Source organism: Bos indicus x Bos taurus, chromosome 7, assembly GCF_003369695.1.
Source record: "Bos indicus x Bos taurus breed Angus x Brahman F1 hybrid chromosome 7, Bos_hybrid_MaternalHap_v2.0, whole genome shotgun sequence".
Taxonomy (NCBI): domain Eukaryota; kingdom Metazoa; phylum Chordata; class Mammalia; order Artiodactyla; family Bovidae; genus Bos; species Bos indicus x Bos taurus.
The window spans coordinates 70,734,918-70,760,392 of record NC_040082.1 but is presented as its reverse complement, the minus strand read 5'-3'; the positions used below and the strand labels follow the sequence as shown (position 1 = coordinate 70,760,392).

Here is a 25,475-nt window from a genome sequence, read left to right as displayed (position 1 = left end):
TCTTGAGGTACGATTGTATTGCTATAAACTTCCCTTTTAGAACTGCTTTTGCTGCATCCCATAGGTTTTGTGTTGTTGTGTTTTCATTGTCATTTGTTTCTAGAAATCTTTTGATTTCCCTTTTGATTTCTTCAGTAACCTGTTGGTTATTTATAAATGTGTTGTTTAATCTCCATGTGTTGTATTTCTTACAGTTTTTATTTTCTTGTAACTGATACCTAGTCTCATAACGTTGTGGTCAGAGAAGATGCTTGATATGATTTCAATTTTCTTAAATTTACTGAGGTTTGATTTGTGACCCAAGATGTGGTCTATCCTGGAGAATTTTCCACGTGCACTTGAGAAGAAGGTGTATTCTTCTGCATTTGGATGGAATGTCCTGAAGATATCAATGAGATCCATCTCATCTAATGTATCATTTTTAAGACTTGTGTTTCCTTATTAATTTTCTGTTTTGATGATCTGTCCATTTGTGTGAATGGGGTGTTAAAGTCTCCTACTATTATTGTGTTACTGTCAACTTCCCTTTTTATGTCTGTTAGTGCTTGTCTTATGTATTAAGGTGCTCCTATGTTGGGTGCATAGATATTTACAATTTTGTGTCTTCCTCTTGGATTGATCCCTTGATCATTATGTAGTGTCCTTCCTTATCTCTTGGAATCTTCTTTATTTTAAGGCCTATTTTGTCTGATATGAGGATTGCTACTCCAGCTTTATTTTGCTTCCCATTTGCATAGAATGTATTTTTCCATCCTCTCACTTTCAGTCTATATGTGTCTTTAGGTCTAAAGTGGGCTTCTTGCAAACAGCATATATATGGATCTTGTTTTTGTATCCATTCAACCAGTCTGTGTCTTTTGGTTGGAGCATTTAATCCATTTACATTTAAAGTAATTATTTACATATATATATATTCCTATTGACATTTTCTTAATTGTTTGGGGTTAATTTTGTAGATCTTTTTCCTTCTCTTGTATTTCTTGACCATATAAGCCCCTTTAACATTTGTTGTAAAGCTGGTTTGGTGGTACTGAATTCTCTTAACTTTTGCTTGTCTGAGAAGCTTTTTATTTCTCCATCAATTTTGAATGAGATCCTTGTCAGGTACAATAATCTTGGTTGTAGATTTTTCCCTTTCAGTACTTTAAATATGTCCTGCTGTTCCTTTCTGGCCTGCAGAGTTTCTGCTGAAAGATCAGCTGTTAAGTGTAAGGTTCCCTTGTATGTTACTTGTTGCTTCTCCCTTGCTGCTTTTAGTATTCTTTGTTTTTGTTTAGTCTTTGTTAGTTTCATTAGTATGTGTCTTGGCATGTTTCTCCTTGGGTTTATCCTGTATGGGACTTTTTGTGTCTCTTGGACTTGATTGACTATTTCCTTTTCCATGTTGGTGAAATTTTCAACTGTAATCTCTTCAAAAATTTCTCATAGTGTTGGTGCGTTTGATATTGTCCTAGAGGTCTCTGAGACTATCCTCAGTTCTTTTCATTCTTTTTACTTTATTCTGCTCTTCTGAAGTTATTTCCACCATTTTATCTTCCAGCTCACTGATTCATTCTTCTGCTTCAGATATTTTACTATTGATTCCTTCTGGAGTATTTTTAATTTCAATAATTGTGTTGTTTGTCTCTGTATGTTTATTCTTTAATTCTTCTAGGTCTTTGTTAATTGATTCTTGCATTTTATCTATTTTGTTTTCAAAGTTTTTAATCATCTTTACTCTCATTATTCTGAATTCTTCTCCAGGTAGTTTGCCTATTTCTTCTTCATTTAATTGGACTTCTGTGTTTCTAGTTTGTTCCTTCATTTGTGTGGTATTTCTCTGCCTTTTCTTTTTTTTTTTTAACTTATTGTGTTTGAAGTTTCCTTTTCCTAGGGTTCAAGGTTGAATTCTTTCTTCCTTTTGATTTCTGCCCTCCTCAGGTTGATCCAGTGGTTTGTGTAAGCTTCATATGGGGTGAGATTTGTGCTGAGTTTTTGTTTGTCTTTCCTCTGATGGGCAAGGCTAAGTGAAGTGGCAATCCTTCCTGCTGATGACTGGGTTTGTATTTTTTGCTTTGTTTGTTGTTTAGAGCAGGTGTCCTGCACAGGGTGCTACTGGCCTTTGGGTGATGCCAAGTGTTGTATTCAGGTGGCTTCCTTTGTGTGAATTCTCAGTACTTGATACTCCCTAGGGTTAATTCTCTGGTAGTCTAGGGTCTTGGAGTCAGTGCTCCCACTCCAAAGGCTCAGGGCTTGATCTCTTTAAGCAGTAGACAAGGTGAGAGTGGATTTTGGTGCTGTGTTTCTTATGTTTTGTTTTCTGTCTCAAACTTAGTGTGTTTTAAATTGGATATTTCATCTTTTCATCCAAACCAACATTTTTTTTTTTGTTTGTTTGCTTTTTTAGTTAGTTTTAGTGTTAGTTTATGGTACCCCACTCCAGTAGGAGGAGGCTGGTAGGCTGCAGTCCATGGGGTTGCTAAGAGTCGGACATGACTGAGCGACTTCACTTTCACTTTTCACTTTCATGCATTAGAGAAGGAAATGGCAACCCACTCCAGTGTTCTTGCCTGGAGAATCCCAGGACGGGGGAGCCTGGTGGGCTGCCGTCTATGGGGTCGCACAGAGTCAGACAAGACTGAAGCAACCTAGCAGCAGCAGCAGCAGCAGTGTTAGTTTTACCAATGTTTTTAATAGATTTTGTTTGTTTGTTTGTTTGTTTTAGATCAGTGTTAGTTTCACAGCAAAATGCCTCTCTGGGAGGGAGTTGTGAAAGAGGAAAGGTTTCCATATATTGAGAAGTCCCCTCACTGGTGAGAATAAGGAATGGAGGGGGAGTTTTGGAGCCTCAGAGAAGAGCACAGAAACAAGTGTGCAGAAGGCAAAGCAGAGAGAGATCTGCACAAAGGGTCAGTGCCAACCAACACTCACTACTCTGAGACACTTGTCTGCTGGCTCACTGCACTGGGTCGGGACTGGATACTGAGGCTTGGGCTTTGGAGCTCAAACCCTGGGGAGTGGACTGGGGTTAGGTACATGAAGACAGCCTGAGGGAGCTAGGGTGTAGTGCACCACAACTGAGGGAGTATGGGGAGAAGCCTGGGCCTGGACAGGGAGACAAGGGACCACTGAGGGACACTCAAGCGGGGGGTGGGCCTGCCATAGGAGCTGCTTTCTCCAGTTGCTCTCAGGTGGCAGGGCATGCCCACATGTGCTTCAGGGGCAGGTGCCAGTCATGGCTGCCATCTTAGCTCCAGAGGTGGATGTAGATCACTGCCAGTGCCACTACCAAGGCTCCTATGAGTGTTGCAGGCCACTGCCTCACCTTCCTGGGAGCCAACACGGCCTGTCACGGCTGCCAAGGGCCCTGGAACCTGGTGCCAACCACATGCGATCTGCCACTGCTATCACTGCTGCTGCAAAGTGACCTATGCCTGGGAGCCAGCCTCATCCCCTGCCCTTCCTGGGAACCTGTACAAGCTGTATGCCTTCATACCTGCATGCCCCCTATTGAGGGGATATCAGCCAGCACGTGCTGAGGCGAGACAGAGCAAGCATCCAAACCACAAACAGCCCTCATCCCCCAAATATATTAAACCCACACCAGCCACACAGGGATGCTCTCGCTTACAAATAGCCCTCCAAGACTGCAGTAGATAGTTGTTTCTCCTAAACTCACATAATAAGAGAAATACAAACAAAATGAAGAAGCAGAGGATACACTCTTAGTCAAAAGACCAAGAAAATTCCCCTGAGCAATGAAACAGAACTCTTCAGTCTAACAAACACTGAGTCCTAAAGAGAGGTAATGAAAATACTGAAGAAATTAAGAAAGGTTATTAAAAAATGCAGATTACTGTAAAAAAGGAACCAGAAACTCTAAGAGGGAGCCAAAAAAATTAGAAAATCCATTTTCCAAGATGAAAACTGAGCTCAAGGCAATGAATAGCAGAATTAACAATGCAGAAGAAAAGATAAGTGACCTGGAAGATAGACTAATGGAAATTACCTAATCAAAGAAGCAGAGAACCAAATTTAAAAAAAGAAAAAATGAAAGCAATGTAAGAGACCGATGGGATAATATAAAGCAAGCCAATTAAGCATAATAGGAATTCCAAGAAGAGAAGAAAGAGAAAAGGTATTGAAAATATATTTAAAGAATTTATGGCTAAAAGTTTCCCAGACCTAAAGAAGGAAAATATCCAGATACAGGAAGCACATAGGGTCCCAAACAAGATGAACCCAAAAAGACTTACACCAGGATGCATTATGTGTAATAAAAGTAACTAACTATTAAAGAAAGAATTCTAAAGGCAGCAAGAGAAAGTTAAAGAGTTAATTACAAGGGAACCCCTGTAAGACTATCAGCTAATTTCTCTACAAAACACTACAGGCCGTAGTTCAGTTCAGTTGCTCAGTCGTGTTCGACTCTTTGCGACTCCATGAACCACAGCACACCAGGCCTCCCTGTCCATCACCAACTCCCGGAGTTCACTCAAACTCATGTCCATCGAGTCAGTGATGCCATCCAGCCATCTCATCCTCTGTCGTCCCCTTCTCCTCCTGCCCTCAATCTTTCCCAGCATCAGGGTCTTTTCCAATGAATCAGCTCTTCGCATGAGGTGGCCAAAGTATTGGAATTTCAGCTTCAACATCAGCCCTTCCAATGAACACCCAGGACTGATCTACTTTAGGATGGACTGGTTGGATCTCCTTGCAGTCCAAGGGACTCTCAAGAGTCTTCTCCAACACCACAGTTCAAAAGCATCAATTCTTCGGTGCTCAGCTTTCTTTATAGTCCAACTCTCACATCCATACGTGACCACTGGAAAAACCATAGCCTTGTCTAGACTGACCTTTGTTGGCAAAGTAATGTCTCTGCTTTTGAATATGCTATCTAGGTTGGTCATAACTCTCCTTCCAAGGAGAGTCTTTTAATTTCATGGCTGCAGTCACCATCTGTAGTGATTTTGGAGCCCAAAAAATAAAGTCTGACACTGTTTCTACTGTTTCCCCATCTATTTCCCATGAAGTGATGGGACCAAATGCCATGATCTTAGTTTTCTGAATGTTGAGCTTTAAGCCAACTTTTTCACTCTCCTCTTTCACTTTCATCAAGAGGCTCTTTAGTTCTTCTTCACTTTCTGCCATAAGGGTGGTGTCATCTGCATATCTGAGGTTATTGATATTTCTCCCTGCAATCTTGATTCCAGCTTGTGCTTCATCCAACCCATCATTTCTCATGATGTACTCTGCATATAAGTTAAATAAGCAGGGTGACAATATATAGCCTTGACGTACTCTTATTTGGAACCAGTCTGTTGTTCCATGTCCAGTTCTAACTGTTTCTTCTTGACCTGCATACAGGTTGCTCAAGAGGCAGGTCAGGTGGTCTGGTATTCCCATCTCTTTCAGAATTTTCGACAGTTTATTGTGATCCACACAGTCAAAGGCTTTGGCATAGTCAATAAAGCAGAAGTAGATGTTTTTCTGGAACTCTCTTGCTTTTTCAATTCAAAATGGCTCCCAGACATGGTGTTGCAATGATTTCTACTGTTCCTAAGTGCAGGAAGGCCATGATGTGTTTAATGGAGAAAATAATCTTTGTTCAGGCACCAAGTACAGTGCTATTGGCTATCAGTTCAATGTTAATGAATTTACAATATATATATTAAGTAAGGTATCTTTAAGCACAAACACACATACAACAAGGTTATGTATTGATTGGTTGACCAATAACAGTGTGAGCAGAGGTTCACAGGAACCTATTTCTCCTAATAGCAGTGGTTCAGTATTCACTGATTAAGTGTTTATCATGACTTCATTGAATATAACTACTTCACATAGAGAGAATTGATTGTATTATTATCCCTAGATGATAAAGCTGAGGTGCAGAGATATAAGGCATTAGCCTAGCCTGGGATCACATAGCTAGTAAATAGTATAGCTTATATTAGAACTTGGGGCAGTCTGACTCCAGAACCTGTATTCTTCCCCACCACACCATCCTGCCTCTTGTATGGTGAGAGTATCCTGGGTATCAGTCTTCCTTGAAGGTCAGGGTTGGAAGTAGGAAACAGGATGCCCTGGAAAACCAACTCTTCTCAGCATCCCAGCCTCTTTAGAGATAATAGTATTCTGTGTTGTTAAGTCAAACCTGTAATGTCTCAATGTCCTTGGGAAACAGGGTAGTAGCATTTCTTTGTAACATCTGAGTGTCCTGGGATCATCAGGCTGCTCTGGATGGCTAACCTGAGTTCCCTTATAAGATTAGGGTCTCTTGAGGCAGCAAGAGTATGGGAATTCAGTGTCTGCTTGTGGGTCCAAGTTGGCTACAAGAGACTTTTTGTCATGGGGCTCAGGCTTCTCTAGGAGGTCATAGTATATTCTGGGGTTGAGGGAGAAGTTTCACATCTTGGACCACTGCTTCTTGACTCTCATGTTGTTATGAGTTGAATGTTTGTGTCTCCTCTCAGTTCAGTTCAGTTCAGTTGCTCAGTTGTGTCTGACTCTTTGCAACCACGTGGACTCTCTGTCCATCACCAACTCCTGGAGTTTACTCAAACTCATGTTCATTATGTCAGTAATGCCATCCAACCGTCTCATCCTCTGTTGTCCCCTTCTCCCCCAGCCTTCAGTCTTTTCCAGCATCAGGGTATTTTCCAAGGAGTCAGTTCTTCACATCAGGTGGCCAAAGTATTGGAGTTTCAGCTTCAGCACCAGTCCTTCCAACGAACACCCAGGACTGAATTCCTTTAGGATGGACTGGTTGGATCTCCTTACAGTCCAAAGGACTCTCAAGAGTCTTCTCCAACATCATAGTTCAAAAGCATCAATTCTTTGGTACTCAGCTTTCTTTATAGTCCAACTCTCACTTCCATACATGACTACTGGAAAAACCATAGATTTGAGTATACAGACCTCTGTTGGCAAAGTAATGTCTCTGCTTTTTAATATGCTGTCTATGTTGGTCATAACTTTACTTCCAAGGAGCAAACATCTTTTAATTTCATGGCTACAGTCACCACTTGCAGTAATTTTGGAGCCCCCCAAAATAAAGTCTCTCACTGTTTCCATTGTTTCCCCATCTATTTGCCATGATATGATGGGACCAGACGCCGTGATCTTAGCTTTCTGAATGTTGAGTTTTAAGTCAACATTTTTACTCTCCTCTTTCACTTTCATCAAGAGGCCCTTAAGTTCTTCTCCACTTTCTGCCATAATGGTGGCATCATCTGCATATCTAAGGTTATTGATATTTCTCCCAGCAATCAGCTCATATATTAAAACCCTAAACCTAATATGGTGCAATGATATTTGGAGGGTGGGCCTATGGGAGAGAGAGGGTGATGATCTCTCTCTCCTAGGGTTGAGAGAGATCATGAGGGTGAGACCACAAGATGAGATTAGTATCTTTTTAAGAAGAAGAAGAGAAACCAGGGCTGAGTTTTCCATCTTGTGAAGGCAGAAGGTGGCTGTCTGCAATCCAGGAAAAGGGCTCTCAGGACCTGAATCAGCTAGCACCTTAGTCTTGGATTTCTCAGACTCTGGAAATGTGAGAAATGGAAATCTATTGTTTTAACCACCCATCCTTTGGTATTTTGTTATGGCAGCCAGAGCTAATGAAGACAAGTGTATAGTCAGTTCTCCTGGGGATCTTGTTACAGTGAAGATTCTGATTCAGTAGGGCTCAAGTGGGGTTCCCAAATTTGCATTTCTAACAAGCTTTCATGTGCTGCTTACTATTCTGATCCATGGATCATATTGTAATCTTAAGAATCCTAGAAGATTACCATGCTTTCTGAATTGAATTGTACTTTTAAAGGATATGCTTGAAGGATTAGCATGACCTTGGGGATTCTATGGGTACAGTGTGTTCCAAGACTAATAAAGTATTCTCATGGTTTCAGTCTATACTGAGATTTCAAAACTTCATGGCGGGTGACAGGGATTATCTCCTAGTAGAGGTGAAATGTTCTAGGTTTCAGTGTGTCCTAGAGAACCCAGAGTCCGAGGATACTGGGTTGTCTTTAAAGGGTCAGAATGTCCTAGGGACGTCAGAATGTACTTCCTGGAGCTAAGTAATCTCAAGAAGCAGACTATTGCAGGTGTCAGAGTGTCCTGACTGCTCAGGGATGCTCGATGTGTCAGGGTGTCCTTGAAGAATCAGAATGTCTGGCCTCTGCAGAGTTTTGGGGTCTGGGAGAATCAGGATGTACCTGGAATTCAGACACTCTTCAGGGTCAGGGTACTCTGAAGTTCTGCACAACCTTGGAAGTTCAGGGAGTCCTGCGGGGTTCTGGATGAATAAGGAGGTGACATTTGGGAAAGGAAAGCAGAGAATACTTGAGAACTATGCTTGGCCAGAAGACTCATCCTATGCTTTATGTTGTTCTGAGAGGGTGTCCAGAGTATTCTGAGAATCAAGATATGGGAGCGGTGGCTGCGTGGGCACAGGAGGGCCTAGAGGAGCTATCCCACGTTGAGGGTCAGGAAGGGTGGTGGTGAGGAGATACCCCTCGTCCAAGGTAAGGAACAGCGGCTGCGCTTTGCTGGAGCAGCCGTGATGAGATACCCCACGTCCAAGGTAAAAGAAACCCAAGTAAGACGGTAGGTGTTGCAAGAGGGCATCAGAGGGCAGACACACTGAAACCATAATCACAGAAAACAGTCAATCTAATCACACTGGGACCACAGCTTTGTCTAACTCAATGAAATTAAGCCACGCCTGTGGGGCCACCCAAGACGGGCTGGTCATGGTGGAGAGGTCTGACAGAATGTGGTCCACTGGAGAAGGGAATGGCAAACCACTTCAGTATTCTTGCCTTGAGAACCCCATGAACAGTATGAAATGGCAAAATGATAGGATACTGAAAGAGGAACTCCCCAGGTCAGTAGGGGCCCAATATGCTACTGGAGATCAGTGGAGAAATAACTCCAGAAAGAATGAAGGGATGGAGCCAAAGCAAAAAGAATACCCAGCTGTATATGTGACTGGTGATAGAAGCAAGGTCTGATGCTGTAAAGAGCAATATTGCATAGGAACCTGGAATGTCAGGTCCATGAATCAAGGCAAATTGGAAATGGTCAAACAAGAGATGGCAAGAGTGAATGTCGACATTCTAGGAATCAGCAAACTCAAATCGACTGGAATGGGTGAATTTAAGTCAGATGACCATTATATCTACTACTGTGGGCAGGAATCCCTTAGAAGAAATGGAGTAGCCATCATGGTCAACAAAAGAGTCCGAAATGCAGTACTTGGATGCAAGCTCAAAAACCACAGAATGATCTCTGTTCGTTTCCAAGACAAACCATTCAGTATCACAGTAATTCAAGTCTATGCCCCAACCAGTAACGCTGAAGAAGCTGAAGTTGAACGGTTCTATGAAGACCTACAAGACCTTTTAGAACTAACACCCAAAAAAGATGTCCTTTTCATTATAGGAGACTGGAATGCAAAAGTAGGAAGTCAAAAAACACCTGGAGTAACAGGCAAATTTGGCCTTGGAATACGGAATGAAGCACGGCCAAGACTAAGAGAGTTTTGCCAAGAAAATGCATTGGTCATAACAAACACCATCTTCCAACAAGACAAGAGAAGACTCTACACATGGACATCACCAGATGGTCAACACCGAAATCAGATTGATTATATTCTTTGCAGCCAAAGGTGGAGAAGCTCTATACAGTCAGCAAAAACAAGACCAGGAGCTGACTGTGGCTCAGATCATGAACTCCTTATTGCCAAATTCAGACTGAAATTGGAGAAAGTAGGGAAAACCACTAGACCATTCAGTTATGACCTAAATCAAATCCCTTATGATTATACAGTGGAAGTGAGAAATAGATTTAAGGGACTAGATCTGATAGATAGAGTGCCTGATGAACTATGGACAAAGGTTTGTGACATTGTACAAGAGACAGGGATCAAGACCATCCCCATGGAAAAGAAATGCAAAAAAGAAAAATGGCTGTCTGAGGAAGCCTTACAAATAGCTGTGAAAAGAGGAGGTGAAAAGCAAAGGAAAAAAGGAAAGATATAAGCATCTGAATGCAGAGTTCCAAAGAATAGCAAGAAGAGATAAGAAAGCCTTCCTCAGCAATCAATGCAAAGAAATAGAGGAAAACAACAGAATGGGAAAGACTAGAGATCTCTTCAAGAAAATTAGAGATACCAAGGAAACATTTCATGCAAAGATGGGCTCGATAAAGGACAGAAATGGTGTGGACCTAACAGAAGCAGAAGATATTAAGAAGAGGTGGCAAGAATACACAGAAGAACTGTACAAAAAAGATCTTCACTACCCAGATAATCACGATGGTGTGGTCACTCACCTAGAGCCAGACATCCTGGAATGTGAAGTCAAGTGGGCCTTAGGAAGCATCACTATGAACAAAGCTAGTGGGGGTGATGTAATTCCAGTCAAGCTATTTCAAATCCTGAAGATGATGCTGTGATAGTGCTGCACTCAATATGCCAGCAAATTTGGAGAACTCAGCAGTGGCCACAGGACTGGAAAAGGTCAGTTTTCATTCCAATCCCAAAGAAAGGCAATACCAAAGAATGCTCAAGTTACCACAAAATTGCACTCATCTCACACACTTGTAAAGTAATGCTCAAAATTCTCCAAGCCAAGCTTCTGCAATACATGAACTGTGAAATTCCAGATGTTCAAGCTGGTTTTAGAAAAGGCAGAGGAACCAGAGACCAAATTGCCAACATCCACTGGATCATGGAAAAAGCAAGAGAGTTCCAGAAAAACATCTATTTCTGCTTTATTGACTATGCCAAAGCCTTTGACTGTGTGGATCACAATAAACTGTGGAAAATTCTGAAAGAGATGGGAATACCAGACCACCTGACCTGCCTCTTGAGGAATCTGTATGCAGGTCAGGAAGCAACAGTTAGAACTGGACATGGAACAACAGACTGGTTCCAAATAGGAAAAGGAGTACGTCAAGGCTGTATATTGTCACCCTACTTATTTAATTTATATGCAGAGTACATCATGAGAAACGCTGGGCTGGAGGAAGCACAAGCTGAAATCAAGATTGCCGGAAGAAATATCAATAACCTCAAATATGCAGATGACATCACCCTTATGACAGAAAGTGAAGAGGAACTAAAAAGCCTCTTGATGAAGGTGAAAGTGGAGAGTGAAAAAGTTGACTTAAAGCTCAACATTCATAAAACTAAGATCATGGCGTCTGGTCCCATCACTTCATGGGAAATAAATGGGGAAACAGTGGAAACAGTGTCAGACTTTATATTTTTGGGCTCCAAAATCACTACAGATGGTGACTGCAGCCATGAAATTAAAAGACGCTTACTCCTTGGAAGAAAAGTTATGACCAGCCTAGACAGCATATTGAAAAGCAGAGACATTACTTTGCCAACAAAGGTTCGTCTAGTCAAGGCTATGGTTTTTCCAGTGGTCATGTATGGTTGTGAGATTTGGCCTGTGAAGAAAGCTGAGTGCCAAAGAATTGATGCTTTTGAACTGTGGTGTTGGAGAAGACTCTTGAGAGTCCCTTGGACTGCAAGGAGATCCAACCAGTCCATTCTGAAGGATATCAGCCCTGGGATTTCTTTGGAAGGAATGATGCTAAAGCTGAAACTCCAGTACTTTGGCCACCTCATGCAAAGAGTTGACTCATTGGAAAAGACTCTGATGCTGGGAGGGATTGGGGGCAGGAGGAGAAGGGGATGACAGAGGATGAGATGGCTGGATGGCATCACTGACTCGATGGATGTGTGTCTGAGTGAACTCCGGGAGTTGGTGATGGACAGGGACGCCTGGCGTGCTGCGATTCATGGGGTCGCAAAGAATAGGACAGGACTGAGTGACTGAACTGAGCTGAGGAGGGATCAGAATGTACTTGCGTGTTTTAGCTTTTTAGTTTCCTAGAAAGAAGTCTTTGGGAATCACCTGCATAATGAGATACCAGGCAGGCCCTACTCCTGGCCCCCATTTGTACCCCCTCTCCCTTCTCATGATGGGGTTCTGAGGAGGGGTCTCAGGCATAATGCATTTTCTCCTCCTTCCCCTGTCTGCTCCCAGGAGGGGATTTAAAAGGACAAAAGAATTTGGCCTTCTGGGAATATGAGCTCTTGGCCCCAGTCCCTGGACCCTCCAACAGAGCACCTTCTCTCATCCGGCTTGTGATCCTCCCTTGATGATGGGGGCTCTGGTGACCAGGCAGTGATTGGATGGGCCCACAGGGGTGAGGAGGAGGTCACTCCTCCAAGGCTCAGGGAGAATAGAGGTAGTGTGGGATTGCAAGCTGGGAAAGTAGGCAGCTGAGAGCAAAGGGAGAGAACGGCAACCCAGAGAGAAGGGGTAGGGAGAGAAAAATGGAGACTAAAACAGAGGAAAAAGAGTGAGGGCAAGACAGCCAGAAGGAGAGCATACTTAAGTGAGAGAATGGAAAATTAGAAACAAAAGTTAGAAAAAAGGAGAGAGGGAGGAAGACAGAGATATCTATCTATATCTATATTTATATTTACCTAGGGAGAGAGATTCAGAGAGGTATAAATAGAGGGAGAACAATCAAGATACCAGGCATAGAGGGGAACAGAAACTTAGAAAGACTGATCCAAAATCAGAGACTTAGGACACGGGACTGGACTGTCTTTGGTCTCTTTAGTGAGCCATGGACACAGAAGGGAGCAGTGAGCAGGGTAAGCAAACGAAGGAGCAAGTTTGCAGCAGCCTGTGGCCCGAGGGCTACCCAGCCGCTGAGACTGTGACCTCCTCAGTGGGTGAGTGAATCTTTGGGTGGTGTTCCTGAGGAAGCAGCCGGTGTGTGGGCACCATGGGGGCAACTGTTTGCCATGAGGAAGATGAAGAGGAGAAATAGAAAACCAGAATCCTAGAATGTTAAAAATAAGGGAACCTTAGAAGGCATGGGGTGGTACAACTTGTCTGCTTTACAGAGTTGGTGTCACTGAGGCCCTGCCCTGAGGAGGGGGCAGAGTCAGAGCTGAAATCTGTCTCCTCACTCCTGACCTCAGAGTTCACTGACTGCATAGCCTTCTCTGAGGAAGAGAGCTGGAGGGACCAGAGCTTTGGATCTGAGTAGAGTAAGGGGCCGAGGTGGACACTGAGCACCAGGTGGGGACACCTCCTGGGTCCCCATGGGGATGGGATCTTCACTCCAGACGTGTTTTTTTCTGTGTGTGCCTTCCAGGTGTTTCCTTTTGCTCCTGTTCTCTCTTCCCTGACTGGCTCTCAGACTAATTAGTGTGGGGGCTTAGTAAGCCTGGAGGGAGAAGAGGCAAGCCTTTCCCACGAGCTCAGGTTCCTGCAGCCTGGTGGCCGGGCCAGGACTGGGATAGGGGAGAAGATGAAATGCATGCATGGGGAGGGTGCATCTGAGCAGAAGAGGGAGGGATGTTCCATCTTCCCAAGTGAAGGGTATAGGATGGGAACAATATAAAGTTTTAAGTTGCATATGAGCCATGAGAGCAGGGAGCAAGTAATAGGGGTCTTAGAGACCTGGGCAATTTGTTACCGTGTCAGAGTGAACATAAGGTACATAGGGTAAGATCAGGAAGGTGGTATGTATGCTTAGAGAGGTGGAAGGCTGTTGAGGAGCATGCCTTACATGGGGACCCATCTGGGGGAATGTAATAGGTAGTGGGCATATGGGTGCAGAAGTGAGACAGAAAGAGTGTGAATGTCCAGGACAAATGAATCTGAGGTGTGGACCTCATCTGGAGATGGCAGCCTGAGTTAGGGGACTGAGAAGCAAAGTGGAGCCAAGGCTGAGCTAGATTCAGCTGGTTCTGAAAGCTGAAGAATTTCTGGCTGGGGCAGAGTGTATGAGCAACACATTGGCCCGAGTAGACTCTGGGGATTCCAGCATATGTGGTCTGGGATGGATGGATGGGTCTCTGAGGCAGCAACCTCTCCCTCCCCTCTTCTCCTCAGACATGAACACTCAGCCCTATCGGAACCTCTCTGGTGTAAGACTGGGGAGACCAAAGCTTTCCCTGCAAGGAGTACAGAGGGGTCGGCCACACTCCCGGCGCCGTCACCGCACCACCTTCAGTCCAGCGCAGTTGGAACAGCTGGAGTCAGCTTTTGGGAGGAACCAGTACCCTGATATTTGGGCACGAGAAAGTCTCGCTCAGGACACAGGCCTCAGTGAGGCCAGAATCCAGGTGATGGCCCAGAATTCCGTGCCTCCACCCCCCAGGAAGAAATGCAGATTCAGTGCCTGGGAACTACTGGGGCATAAATTCTCAGGGCATTATAACCCTAACCCAAACCTTCACCAGAACAGAGTCTTATCCAACAGTCAAGGTAACCTCATCTGTACCAGGAATGTCACTTGAGTTTAACCCTGACACTAACCTAATCTAACTTAAATTCCAACATCAACCCCCAGTATCGACCCCCAACCTTAATAGTGATCTGAACCACAGAATTTCAGTCCTAACTATTTCTACACATATGTAACCTTGTCTCTAACCATGGCCTTGAAACTTGATCAGCCTGATACACCCTTATTTCTAACCATATCTTGTGTGTGTGTGTGTGTTAGTTGCTCAGCTGTATCTGACTCTTTGCAATCCCATGGACTGTAGCCCATCCATGGAATTCTCCAGGCAAGAATACTGGAGTGGGTTGCCATTTCCTTCTCCAGGGGATCTTCTTGACCCAAAGATTGAACCCAGGTCTTCTGCAATGCAGGCAGATCCTTTACCATCTGAGCCACGAGGGAAACCATATCTTAGGAATCTTAATCTTAGAATAAACTATACTCTAAAGCCAATCTGGTCTATGACAATTAAACTCATCCATAGTCTTAAACTCTAATAACCCTAGAGGAAGTTTCCCATTCTCTGGGGAAGGGAAATGTCATTTTGTCATGTTTATCTCTTTCCTGTTGGAAGTTGACATTTATTACTCACCTAAAATTGAAGCAGGGCAAATTTAGACATGGACTGGAGGAATGGTGTGGTCTTACTTTGTCACTGGGCCTGGCTCAGTTATGCCTTTTGCAAGAGCTTTGCCTCCTCTGGGGATGTGGGGGAATTTTATGCCCTGTACCTTCAGTCTTCAAGGAGAGAGTATGCATGTGATAATGCCACCTATTTGAGAGAGAGGCTCTGATGCGGCTCTTCTTCCCCCTCTTCAGGTCTGGTTCCAGAACCGCAGAGCTAAGCAGAGGAAGCAAGAGCGGTCACTGCTCCAGCCACTGGCCCACCTGTCTCCTGCCACCTTCTCTGGTTTCTTGCCTGAGCCCCCTTCTTGTCCCTACTCGTACCCAACACCACCTCCCCCAATGACCTGCTTCCCTCACCCCTACAACCATGCTCTTCCATCTCAGCCCTCCACAGGTAGTTCCTTTGCTCGACCCTACCAGTCTGAAGACTGGTACCCCAACTTGCACCCAACCCCTGCTGGTCATCTGGCCTGCCCTCCACCCCCACCCATGCTTCCCCTCAGCCTTGAGCCACCAAAGTCCTGGAACTAAAGTAAACAAGTACTGATAAGGTAATTTCCCAGTCTGTGACCCTCACAAAACAGAGAAAACTGGGTGATTTCCTTTCCTTCTAAGGGTGAAGTAAAAATATGGTGAGGGGTAGCACAGAAATTGGGAATGTAGAAATGGGAGATTATGATGAAGTCTCACTGAGGTGACTGAGTAAATTTAAGGAGGTGAAATTACTGGAAGATGTAGGGAAAAAACCCCAGTGTAGGTGACTGGTGGAAGGGTGGAATTGAGGGAAGCAATGGTTGCTGCTGATGAATGGAAATGGTTGTAGGGTATAGAACTTTGTGGGTTTCATTCATTGAGATCACAGCTGAGAACCTTTATTCCTGTTGTTTCTAGCTGATTTCAGTCAGGCATTTGATGTGTAAGTCTACTTATACATCCCTTCCCCATCACCACCGCCCAAATCTGTCATTAACTTTTGTTCATTCTATTCTGAAAATCCTGGAGAAGGGAAGGGCAACCCACTTCATTATTCTTGCCTGGAGAAGCCCATTGATAGAGGAGCCTGGTGGGCTACAGTCCATGGGGTTGCAAAGAGTCAGACATGACTGAAGGGACTTAGCAAGCACACATTCTGAAAATAGCTCCTGAATTTATTCCTCTCCTTTCTATTCCAGCAGACACTTTGCTTTTACTGGCCCACATTTTCTAATTAATCCTCCTTCTTGGTTCCCTTAGGTCCAGTCTTTCCCACTTCCAACAGGCCGTGCACGTCTGATAACATAAGAATAGCTCTCCAATGTGTTATAAACAATAAATAAATAATAACTGATAAAACACATACTCAGCCTGTAAGAATCTTCAGTGTTACTTTCAACCTAACTTTTAAGTCAACTGCATGTGGTTTTGTTATTGAGCAAAGGCTCCTGTGGCACAGAAAGCCAAACTCTGACGGTGAATGTTTACAGCACAGTAAGGTTTTATCACAGGGCTCCAAGCAAGGGAATGGGAGGCAAGTCAGATCCACTCCCACTTGGTCTTTGAGTTGGGGGTGTTTTTAAAGGAGAAGAACAAATAAGTTGAGATTAATCATCATCTTGTGACATTTCTGTGACATCTCTTAATCATAGTTGTGGAAATAAGAATATCTCTAGTTTATGATTCTCTAGTCAGGTGGTCCATGCCTGGGGCTTCTGTGAGCTTATCCTACTCTGGAGAAACAAACCTGAGTTTGCGTGTTAATAGTAATACCTACAGCAGCAATTTTAGTTGTCTGATTCTGATTGATTAGTGTTCGTTTGACACAGGATTGAGGTCAGAATAAAAGTGAATACAGTTTTGAATAGAGAGATTAATCACAAACTCACAAAAAGGAACTCAGTTTTAGAGAGGCTCAGTTTCAGAGAAGGAACAGTTTGGTTAAAGGAAAACTTTTCCATTCGCAAACCATGAGTCTTGTGGCTCATAAGAGGTCATTCCCGGTGAAGTACCTCAGTCTGAGCTCTCCCAACAGAAACATGGTGTGGTATAGTTTGTGATGTCATTTATATACCTTATTGCTTATAAGGTACTTATTTTACTCATAACTTATTTAAATGTAGGCCTACCTCACTTACTGGTAGGTCCATAGAAGAATTCTGAGTAAACAAGCCTCTAGGGATTTTGTTTACAGTTTTTTATATGTATTGATATTACATAAAAAATGTCAAAACCTCTGTGAGGGACAATTCCATTTCCATGTAATTATCCCCTTGGGCCAGACTGCCTTCCAGAAAGATAATACTGGTTTGCATGCCTCTCAAAATATCAGTATCAGTATCAAAAATGATTGACATTGATCATTTTGGAAAATGTATTCCCTGAGAGTGATGTTTCCTTGCTGGTTAGTTTTTTCAGTTTTCATTAATCAATTGCTAGTGAAAGTTGAAGATAGTTTCATGTTTATTGACAATTTACTTTTTTTTCTCTTCTGCCTTGCTTCTCTGAGTTATTTGTATAATTGTGTATTGATCTAGTCATCTTTTATTAGTGTTTCAGGAACCACAGGTGAGGGATCGCCCCTTCTTTTTTCTGGATTCACCCATATTTTCCTCATTATCTGGATCAAAATATTATGCCTTGAATCATCTTAAATTTATTTTAGTTTGTGCAGTAAAATAGTCATCTAATTTCCCCTCAATCAGCTAACTGGTTTTTCCCCAAATAATTTATTTAACAGTTTAACACTGGTTTGCAAAAACATTTCCCCACATACTAAGTTCTCATATGGGACAGTTGTAGATGCCTAATTCTTTTCCACCAAGTAGCTTCTCTATTCTGGTATCAGTTACATAGAGTCTTAATTATCAAACATTGTAAGGATTATTGATATCTCTAAAATGTTAAATTTCCTTATTCAAATACAAGGTGACTCTGGTCATTTTTTCCCAGCCTTTTCTTATGTTCCTCAGGAAACTTCTGGATATTTTTTCATAAAACAAATCTTTTTATTTACTTATTTATTTTTAACTGAAGGATAATTGCTTTAAAATGTTGTGTTGGGCTCTGCCAGACATCAACGTGAACCAGCCATAGGTATGCATATGTTCCTTCCCTCTTAAACCTCCCTCCCACCTCCTACCCCACCACACCCCTCTAGTTTGTCACAGACTCAGATTGATCTCCCTGTGTTATACAGCAACTTCCCATCACCTATCTATTTTACGTATGGTAATTTATATATTTCAAAGCTAGTCTCTCAATTTGTCCCACTCTCTTTCCCTATCTGTGTCTGTAAGTCTGTTCTCTATGTCTGAGTCTCTATTCTTGCCCTGCAAATAGTTTCATCAGTACCATTTTTCTGGATTCCATATACGATAAAAAAATCTTAATAGGAGTTTTATAACTTACAAAAGTTAAGTATGCTGGTTGTAACAGTCAACTCAAAAGATTTATATATATATATATGACATATATTATATATGTGAATATATATTACCTTGAATATATATTTATATATATTAACTGGATTAATCACAAAACTTCATGTTAAGCAAACTCAACTCAACATGAGATAAACAACATTAGTAGTGTGTATCTGTCCAAAATTTAATTTACTCATAGAAAAATATATAGGTATGCACACACTAATTTTTTCCTTTTTAAAAATAAAAATGAGATCCTACCATAAGTGGATATAGACATAAAAACATCTTTCAAGTGGATCACATAGATTTTACTGTTTTCATTCCATTAACTGGCAGTTTTATGAGCCACTTAACCATTCACCTGTCATTTGAGACTCACAGTTGATTTGATACTTTGTTTTGTTTTACCACCACAAATGTCACTGCAGTTGTCTTATTAAAAGATAATTCTCAGAAAAAGGTAAAATCATGACTTTCATAGATATGAAAATTGTATTTAACTCATTGTTAATAAGGCAAAGAATGATAAAGATGTGCATCCCCACCCCCATGGAAACATGGATACAATTAAGTATTTGTCCAGCCTGACTGTTGCTGGCTTTTCATGACTTTAAAATAAATTGTGATCAAATAATAGTAAAAAAAAAAAAAAAGAATGATAAAGATGTCAAAGCCAATTCATAGGACAAAGAACAAACATATTTATAGATAAGAAATAGTGAAATCAATGTGTAAATGGAGGCAAAATTGTCTCCTGGTTGAGGAGGGAAGTCAACTGACCCTCTAGGGAATGGGATTTATGCATATGTCTATAAGACAACATTCAAAAAACTAAGATCATAGCACCTGGTCCCATTACTTCACGGAAAATAAATGGGGAAACAATGGAAACAGTGACAGACTTTATTTTCTTGGACTCCAAAATCACCGCAGATTGTGACTGCAGCCATGAAATTAAAAGATGCTTGCTCCTTGGAAGAAGAGCATACCAAAAAGCAGAGACCTTACTTTACTGACAAAGGTCCATCTGGTCAAAGCTATGGTTTTTTCCAGTGGTCACGTATGGATGTGAGAGTTGGACTATAAAGAAAGCTGAGCGCCGAAGAACTGATGCTTTTGAACTGTGATGTTGGAGAAGACTCTTGAGAGTCCCTTGGAGATCCAACCAGTCCATCCTAAAGGAAATCAGTCCTGAATATTCATTGGAAGGACTGATGCTGAAGCTGAAAGTCCAATACTTTGGCCACCTGATGCAAAGAACTGACTCATTTGAAAAGACCCTGATGCTGGGAAAGATTGAAGGTGGGAGGTTAAGGGGCTGACAGAGGATGAGATAGTTGGATGGCATCACTGACTTGATGGACATGAGTTTGAGCAAGCTCCGGGAATTGATGGTGGACAGAGAAGCCTGGTGTGCTGCAGTCCATGGGGTCACAGGGTCAGACACGACTGAGCAACTGAACTGAACTGAACTGAACTGAAGGTTTTAAAATCTATTCTTGGTTCTATACTCCAGAGTCGGTTCTCTCGGTAGCTTTCCAGGATCATACAAGCATTGGCATGTACCTGGGGTCCCCCCCTCACCTTTCGCCTCCTGCTGGTTGTGAAATGAAATATTTTTGTGAAATGAAATATTTTCTGCTATACCAATAAACAAGCCATGCCACAGCCATCAGGGATTCCAGACTTCCAAATGTAAACTTCTGAGCCCAGGTGAAACAATACCAGCTATCTGACAGCCATCAGCCAGGGCTGAGGACCTGGGGTAGGGTGTGAGAAAGCACAGGAGGCAGCCAACTGCCACATCCACTACCCCTTATGGTAAATGAGGAATTAAGGATGGGAACAGTCAAAAAGCAGGCTTTGGTTCCAGATAGCTGAGATACATATGAAAGAAATGATTTCAGTAAGCCTGGACACTTTCATCTTCCTATACATTGTTCAGTCGTTTAGTTGTGTCCAACTCTTTGCGACTGCAGCATGCCAGGCTTCTCTGTCCTTCACCATCTCCCGGAGCTTACTCAAACTCACATCCATTGAATTGGTGATGCCATCCAAACATCTCGTCCTCTGTCGTCCCCTTATCTACCCGCCCTCAATCTTTCCCAGCATCAGGGTCTTTCCTAATAAGTCGGCACTTTGCATCATGTAGCCAAAGTATTGGAGCTTCAGCTTCAGCATCAGAGTGCTAAATTCCTTAACACGAGAGATTTGGTTTTGTTAATGAGTCCAAGTTTGCTCTGCTTGCCCCAGGATATACCAATAAATCCAAGGGACAAGATGTTGAGATAAAGAAGGCACTTTATTCTGGGAACTGGTTGACTGAGAAGATGGCAGGCTAGTGGCTCAAAATTAAGCTCAAAAAAACCCATCATGTTGGGGCCTGGATGCCAGGTTCTTTTATGGATCGGAGATACAGGAGGTGAGAAAACAAAATAAAGACCATTCAGTTCTTGCAAGTATCTTCTACAGCTGCAAGCCTCAGAAGGGGGATATGTTAGTTTCACTTCCTTCATTGGTGGGCTGAGTTGAACAGGCATGCTCAGTTGCGTCTGACTCTTTGAGACCCCATGGACTGCAGCCTGCCAGACTCCTCTGTCCATGGGATTTTCCAGGCAAGAATGCTGGAGTGGGTTGCCATTTCCTTCTCCAGGGGATCTTCCCAACCCAGGGACTGAACCCATATCTCCTGTGTCTCCTGCATTGGCAGGTGGATTTTTCTTTTTTCTCATTAAACTTTTTTTTAATGGGTCTCAAATTCTGTGACATATTTTTGGTCAAGTTGTTTTCTTTAGAAAGTACTGATTTTAAAAACCAATAACTTAACTTAAATTGCCACACACAAAACATACGGTCCACAAAACATTCTCCTTTCCTTCTGAAGGAAGATGCATTGTTGTAATTAACCAGTCTTTTACTATTAAACTTAAATGGCCAATTGAGACAAACAGTTATGAGACTGTTCTTTCACCATTGATTAAGACTGGGGTGGCAGGTATTGGGGATAATACTCATTTAACCTTCTGAGCTTTCTGGACAGACTTGGTGACTTTGCCAGCTCCACCTACCTTCTTGTCCACTGCTTTGATGACACCCACAGCGACCATCTCTCATGTCAAGCACAGCAAAACAGCCCTTGAGAGGATAGTTAGAGAAGGTCTTGACACACATGGGCTTTCCAGGAACCATATCAACAATGGCAGCAATACCAGATTTCAAGAATTTAGGGCCACCTTCCAGCTTTTTCCCAGAGTGACGATCAATCTTCTCCTTCAGCTCAGCAAACTTGCAAGCAATCTGAGCTGGGTGACAATCCAGCACAGGTGCATATCCAGCACTGATTTGGCCTGGATGGTTCAAAACAATCACCTGAGCTGTGAAGCCAGCTGCTTCCATTGGTGGGTCCTTTTTACTATCACCAGCCACATTGTCACGACGAACATCTTTGACAGACTCGTTCTTGACATTGAAGCCCACATTGTCCCCAGGAAGGGCTTCACTCAGTGCTTCATGGTGCATTTCTACAGACTTCACTTCAGTTGTTACACTGACTGGAGCATAGGTGACCACCATGCCAGGTTTGAGAACACCAGTCTCCATTCGACCCACAGGGACAGTACCAATACCACCAATTTTATAGACATCCTGGAGGGGCAAACGCAAGGGTTTGTCAGTTGGGTGAGTTGGTGGCAGGATGCAATCCAGAGCTTCAAGCAGGGTGCTTCCACTGGCATTGCTGTCCTTACAGGTAAATTTCCATCCCTTGAACCACGGCATGTTAGCACTTGGCTGCAGCATGTTATCACCATTCCAGCCAGAAATTGGCACAAATGTTATTGTGTCAGAGTTGTAGCCAATTTTCTTAATGTAGGTGCTGACTTCCTTAACAATTTCTTTGTATCTCTTCTGGCTCCGTGGAATCCATTTTATTAACTCCAACAATTAGTTGTTTCACACCCAGGGTGTAAGCCAGAAGGGCATGCTCACGGGTCTGCTCATTCTTGGAGATGCTGGCTTCAAATTCACCAACACCAGCAGCAACAATCAGGACAGCACAGTCAGCCTGGGATGTGCCTGTAATCATGTTTTTGATGAAGTCTCTGTGTCCCGGGGCATCAAAGATGGTAACATGGTACTTGCCAGTCTCAAATTTCCACAGGGAGTATCAGTGGTGATACCACTCTCATGTTCAGCTTACAGTTTCTCCAAGACCCAGGCATACTTGAAGAACCCTTTCCCAACTCAGCAGCCTCCTTCTCGAATGTTTCAATTGTTCTCTTGTCGATCCAGCCACATTTGTAGATCAGATGGCCAGTCGTGGTAGACTTCCCTGAATCTACTTGTCCAATGACAATCATATTGATGTGGGTCTTTTCCTTTCCCATTTTCTCTTAGGTTTAATGGTGGTTTTTACAACACCTGTGTCCTGGTGGCAAACCCGTTGCGAAAAAGCTGGTAGGTGGATTCTTTACCACAGAGTCACCTCAGAGGCCCCAGGTAGGCAGGGTCAGGCTATCTCCCTGAGGCAGGCCATTTTGTATGCCTATAATAACAAAAGCAACAAGATAAGGGATAAAATCACAGAAGCAAATCCAGGATGAATTCAAAACCCTTCCTGGTTATAGTTTTTCTTAATTAATCTTTTAATATTCAGATTACCTGCCCCTTGTTGCAAACTTCTATATAACCTGGCTCCTTTCCTCCCACCATACCCACCCTCCCCTCCGCAACCGCCCCCAACAGAGAAACATTTCTCTCCAGGTCACCTGAGTTGCTGTGTCTTGGGCTTGAAGTCCTCAGGATTCCCACTGAATAAACCTCTCAACTTTTCGGCCCCTTATATTTTTTCAGTGGACAGGGTGAGCTGGCAGACTGATGGTCAAGTTCTCTGCTCTTCCTCCCTGCCTTCCCTAGGCCTCTCAGCCTCCCGCCCACTGCCCCACCCACTAACACACTACAAGAGAGAGAAGAGGAGCCAGGGAAGGAAGGCAGAGGGTATTTCTGCACCACTGACCCCCTCCACCCTCAGCCTCTCTGAGTACAGAGACTGAACTGAGGGGCTGAGGCTGGCCAGGTTAACAAGTCATCTCAGTGTCCCTGCTGGTCTTAGAAAGCCCAGGAGGCAAGACAAGGCATACCTCAACTCTTCACATTCCTCTGTCCTTCCTTCCTGGGAAGACTGTAATCTTCCTGGCAGAAGATTGCAATCTTTGCCCCAGTTAGGGTTAAAAAAAAAAAATAGAAAAGAAAAGGAACAAAAACTGTTTTTCAAGCAGCAACATCCCCTCCCTTATCCCCATCAACCAAAGGGGAAAAGAAGCCAGTTGAGGGTAAAGACATCATGAATTTGTCTTTTCATTGGGAAATCTAAATTCCTGGCTTTTCAGGAAGATTCATTCCTAGCAGGCTTCAAATACAAGTTCAGAAAGCCAAATGACATGAGCCTGAAATGGGCTTCCCAGCTGGCGCTAGTGGAAAAAAAAAAAAACCCGCCTGCCAATGCAGGAGACATAAGAGACTTGGGTTCTGTCCCTGGGTGGGGAAGATCCCCTGGAGGAGGGCATGGTAACCCACTCCAGTACTCTTGCCTGGAGAATCCCATGGACAGAGGAGCCTGGCAAGGTATAGTCAACAAGGTTGCAAAGAGCTGGACATGACTAAGGCCACTTGGCACACAGCATAGAGGTAGAGGGTAGGAGCTCTGGGGTAGCAAAGCAGAGCTCAGGGCTCCTGGTGATGAAGCCAATTAGGGTGCTCCAGTTCACTACTGAAGACTGCTGGACTGGACCATGGAGCTCATGGGATACTCTAAGAGGGCTGGGAAGCGCAGTCCCAGAGAGCCTTCTGGTCTGGACTGGGAACGTGTGGGCCGAGCATGGTGATGTAATAAAGCAACCAGGTCTAAGAAAGCAGAGGAGTTAAAGCGTTCAGCTTATGTGAGAAATTATCCAGATTGGCTGGACCCTGCAGGGGGCCTCCCTCCCAGACACCTGGGGACTTCAGTGTTGGGCCACTTCTAGCTCTATCAGCCTCAGCTCTCTGGGAGAGCTCAAGCAATGTGTTTCTAAGTGCTCCAGACACTTCTTGGTCCCAAGATCTAGCTTGGCTGTCTGCCCAATGCAAACGATACCAGATGCCTTCAGGTTGCAGGACCAGGTCTCCAAGTTCTGAGCTTGTAGACTTAAGGGTCTTGAGAAGTCCCTCCCTGCACATCTTCAGTTTTTCCTCCAAACCTAGGGGTTCTGGTTCCCAAGATTGGGAAGAGAACATGTGAAGACCCCATCCACTGCCTGCCTGGCATCTCTTGTTGTTTACTCTGGTGTTTCTTTTCTTGTTCAATTACTCAGTCATGTCTGACTCTTTGCCACCCCATGGATTGAAGCATGCCAGTGTTCCCTGTCCTTTACCATCTCCTGGAGTTTGTTCAAACCTATCTACTGAGTTACTAATGCCATCCAACCATCTCATCCTCTGTCATCCCCTTCTCCTTCTGCCTTCAGTCTTTCCCAGCATCAAGGTCTTTTCCAGTGAGTCAGCTCTCACCAGATGGGCAAAGTATTAGAGCTTCAGCTTCAGCATCAGTCCTTCCAATGCATATTCAGGATTGATTTCCTTTAGGATTGACGGGTTTGATCTCCTTGCAGTCCAAGGGACTCTCAAGAGTCTTCTCCAGCACCACAGTTTGAAGGCATCAATTCTTTGACACTCAGCCTATAAAAAAGGTCCAGCTCTCACATCTGTACACGACTACTGGAAAAACCATAGCTTTGACTAAATGGACCTTTGTCAGCAAAGTAATGTCTCTGCTTTTTAATACACTGTCTAGGTTTGTCATTGCTTTTCTTCCAAGGAGCAAGTCTTTCAATTTCATGGCTAAAATTGTTGCAGGGAGGAAGCCAGTTCTGACTCTGTTGCAAACTGTTCCTTTGACTTGCTTTTCATCGCTCTTGTTACTATAATCATACTCAGTGGCTTGTTTGGAGGACTCTACTTTTCTGCTTGACTGTAAAGTAAAATGCCTTTGTTCAGCTCATGGAGAGATAGTTTGTCCCTGCCCACCTGGAAACAGGAGAGATTAATATACCCCTTCCAAAGGCTGGCCATTCTCTTAGAGATGTTTTGGAAGACTGAAGACCC

At 43.3% G+C, this 25,475-nt stretch overlaps 1 protein-coding gene and 1 pseudogene across 1 annotated transcript; one reads left to right on the top strand and one right to left on the bottom strand.

Moving 5' to 3' along the window:
* Nucleotides 1-12,234: 12,234 nt before the first annotated feature.
* PROP1 (PROP paired-like homeobox 1) lies at nt 12,235-16,273 on the top strand. Its single transcript, XM_027546792.1, has 4 exons — nt 12,235-12,745; nt 13,917-14,149; nt 15,130-15,488; nt 16,171-16,273. The coding sequence occupies exons 1-3, from the start codon at nt 12,637-12,639 to the stop codon at nt 15,466-15,468; spliced, it is 681 nt and encodes a 226-aa protein (XP_027402593.1). The 5' UTR covers nt 12,235-12,636; the 3' UTR covers nt 15,469-15,488; nt 16,171-16,273.
* Nucleotides 16,274-21,244: 4,971 nt separating this feature from the next.
* On the bottom strand, nt 21,245-22,723 carry LOC113895493 (annotated as a pseudogene).
* Nucleotides 22,724-25,475: the final 2,752 nt, after the last annotated feature.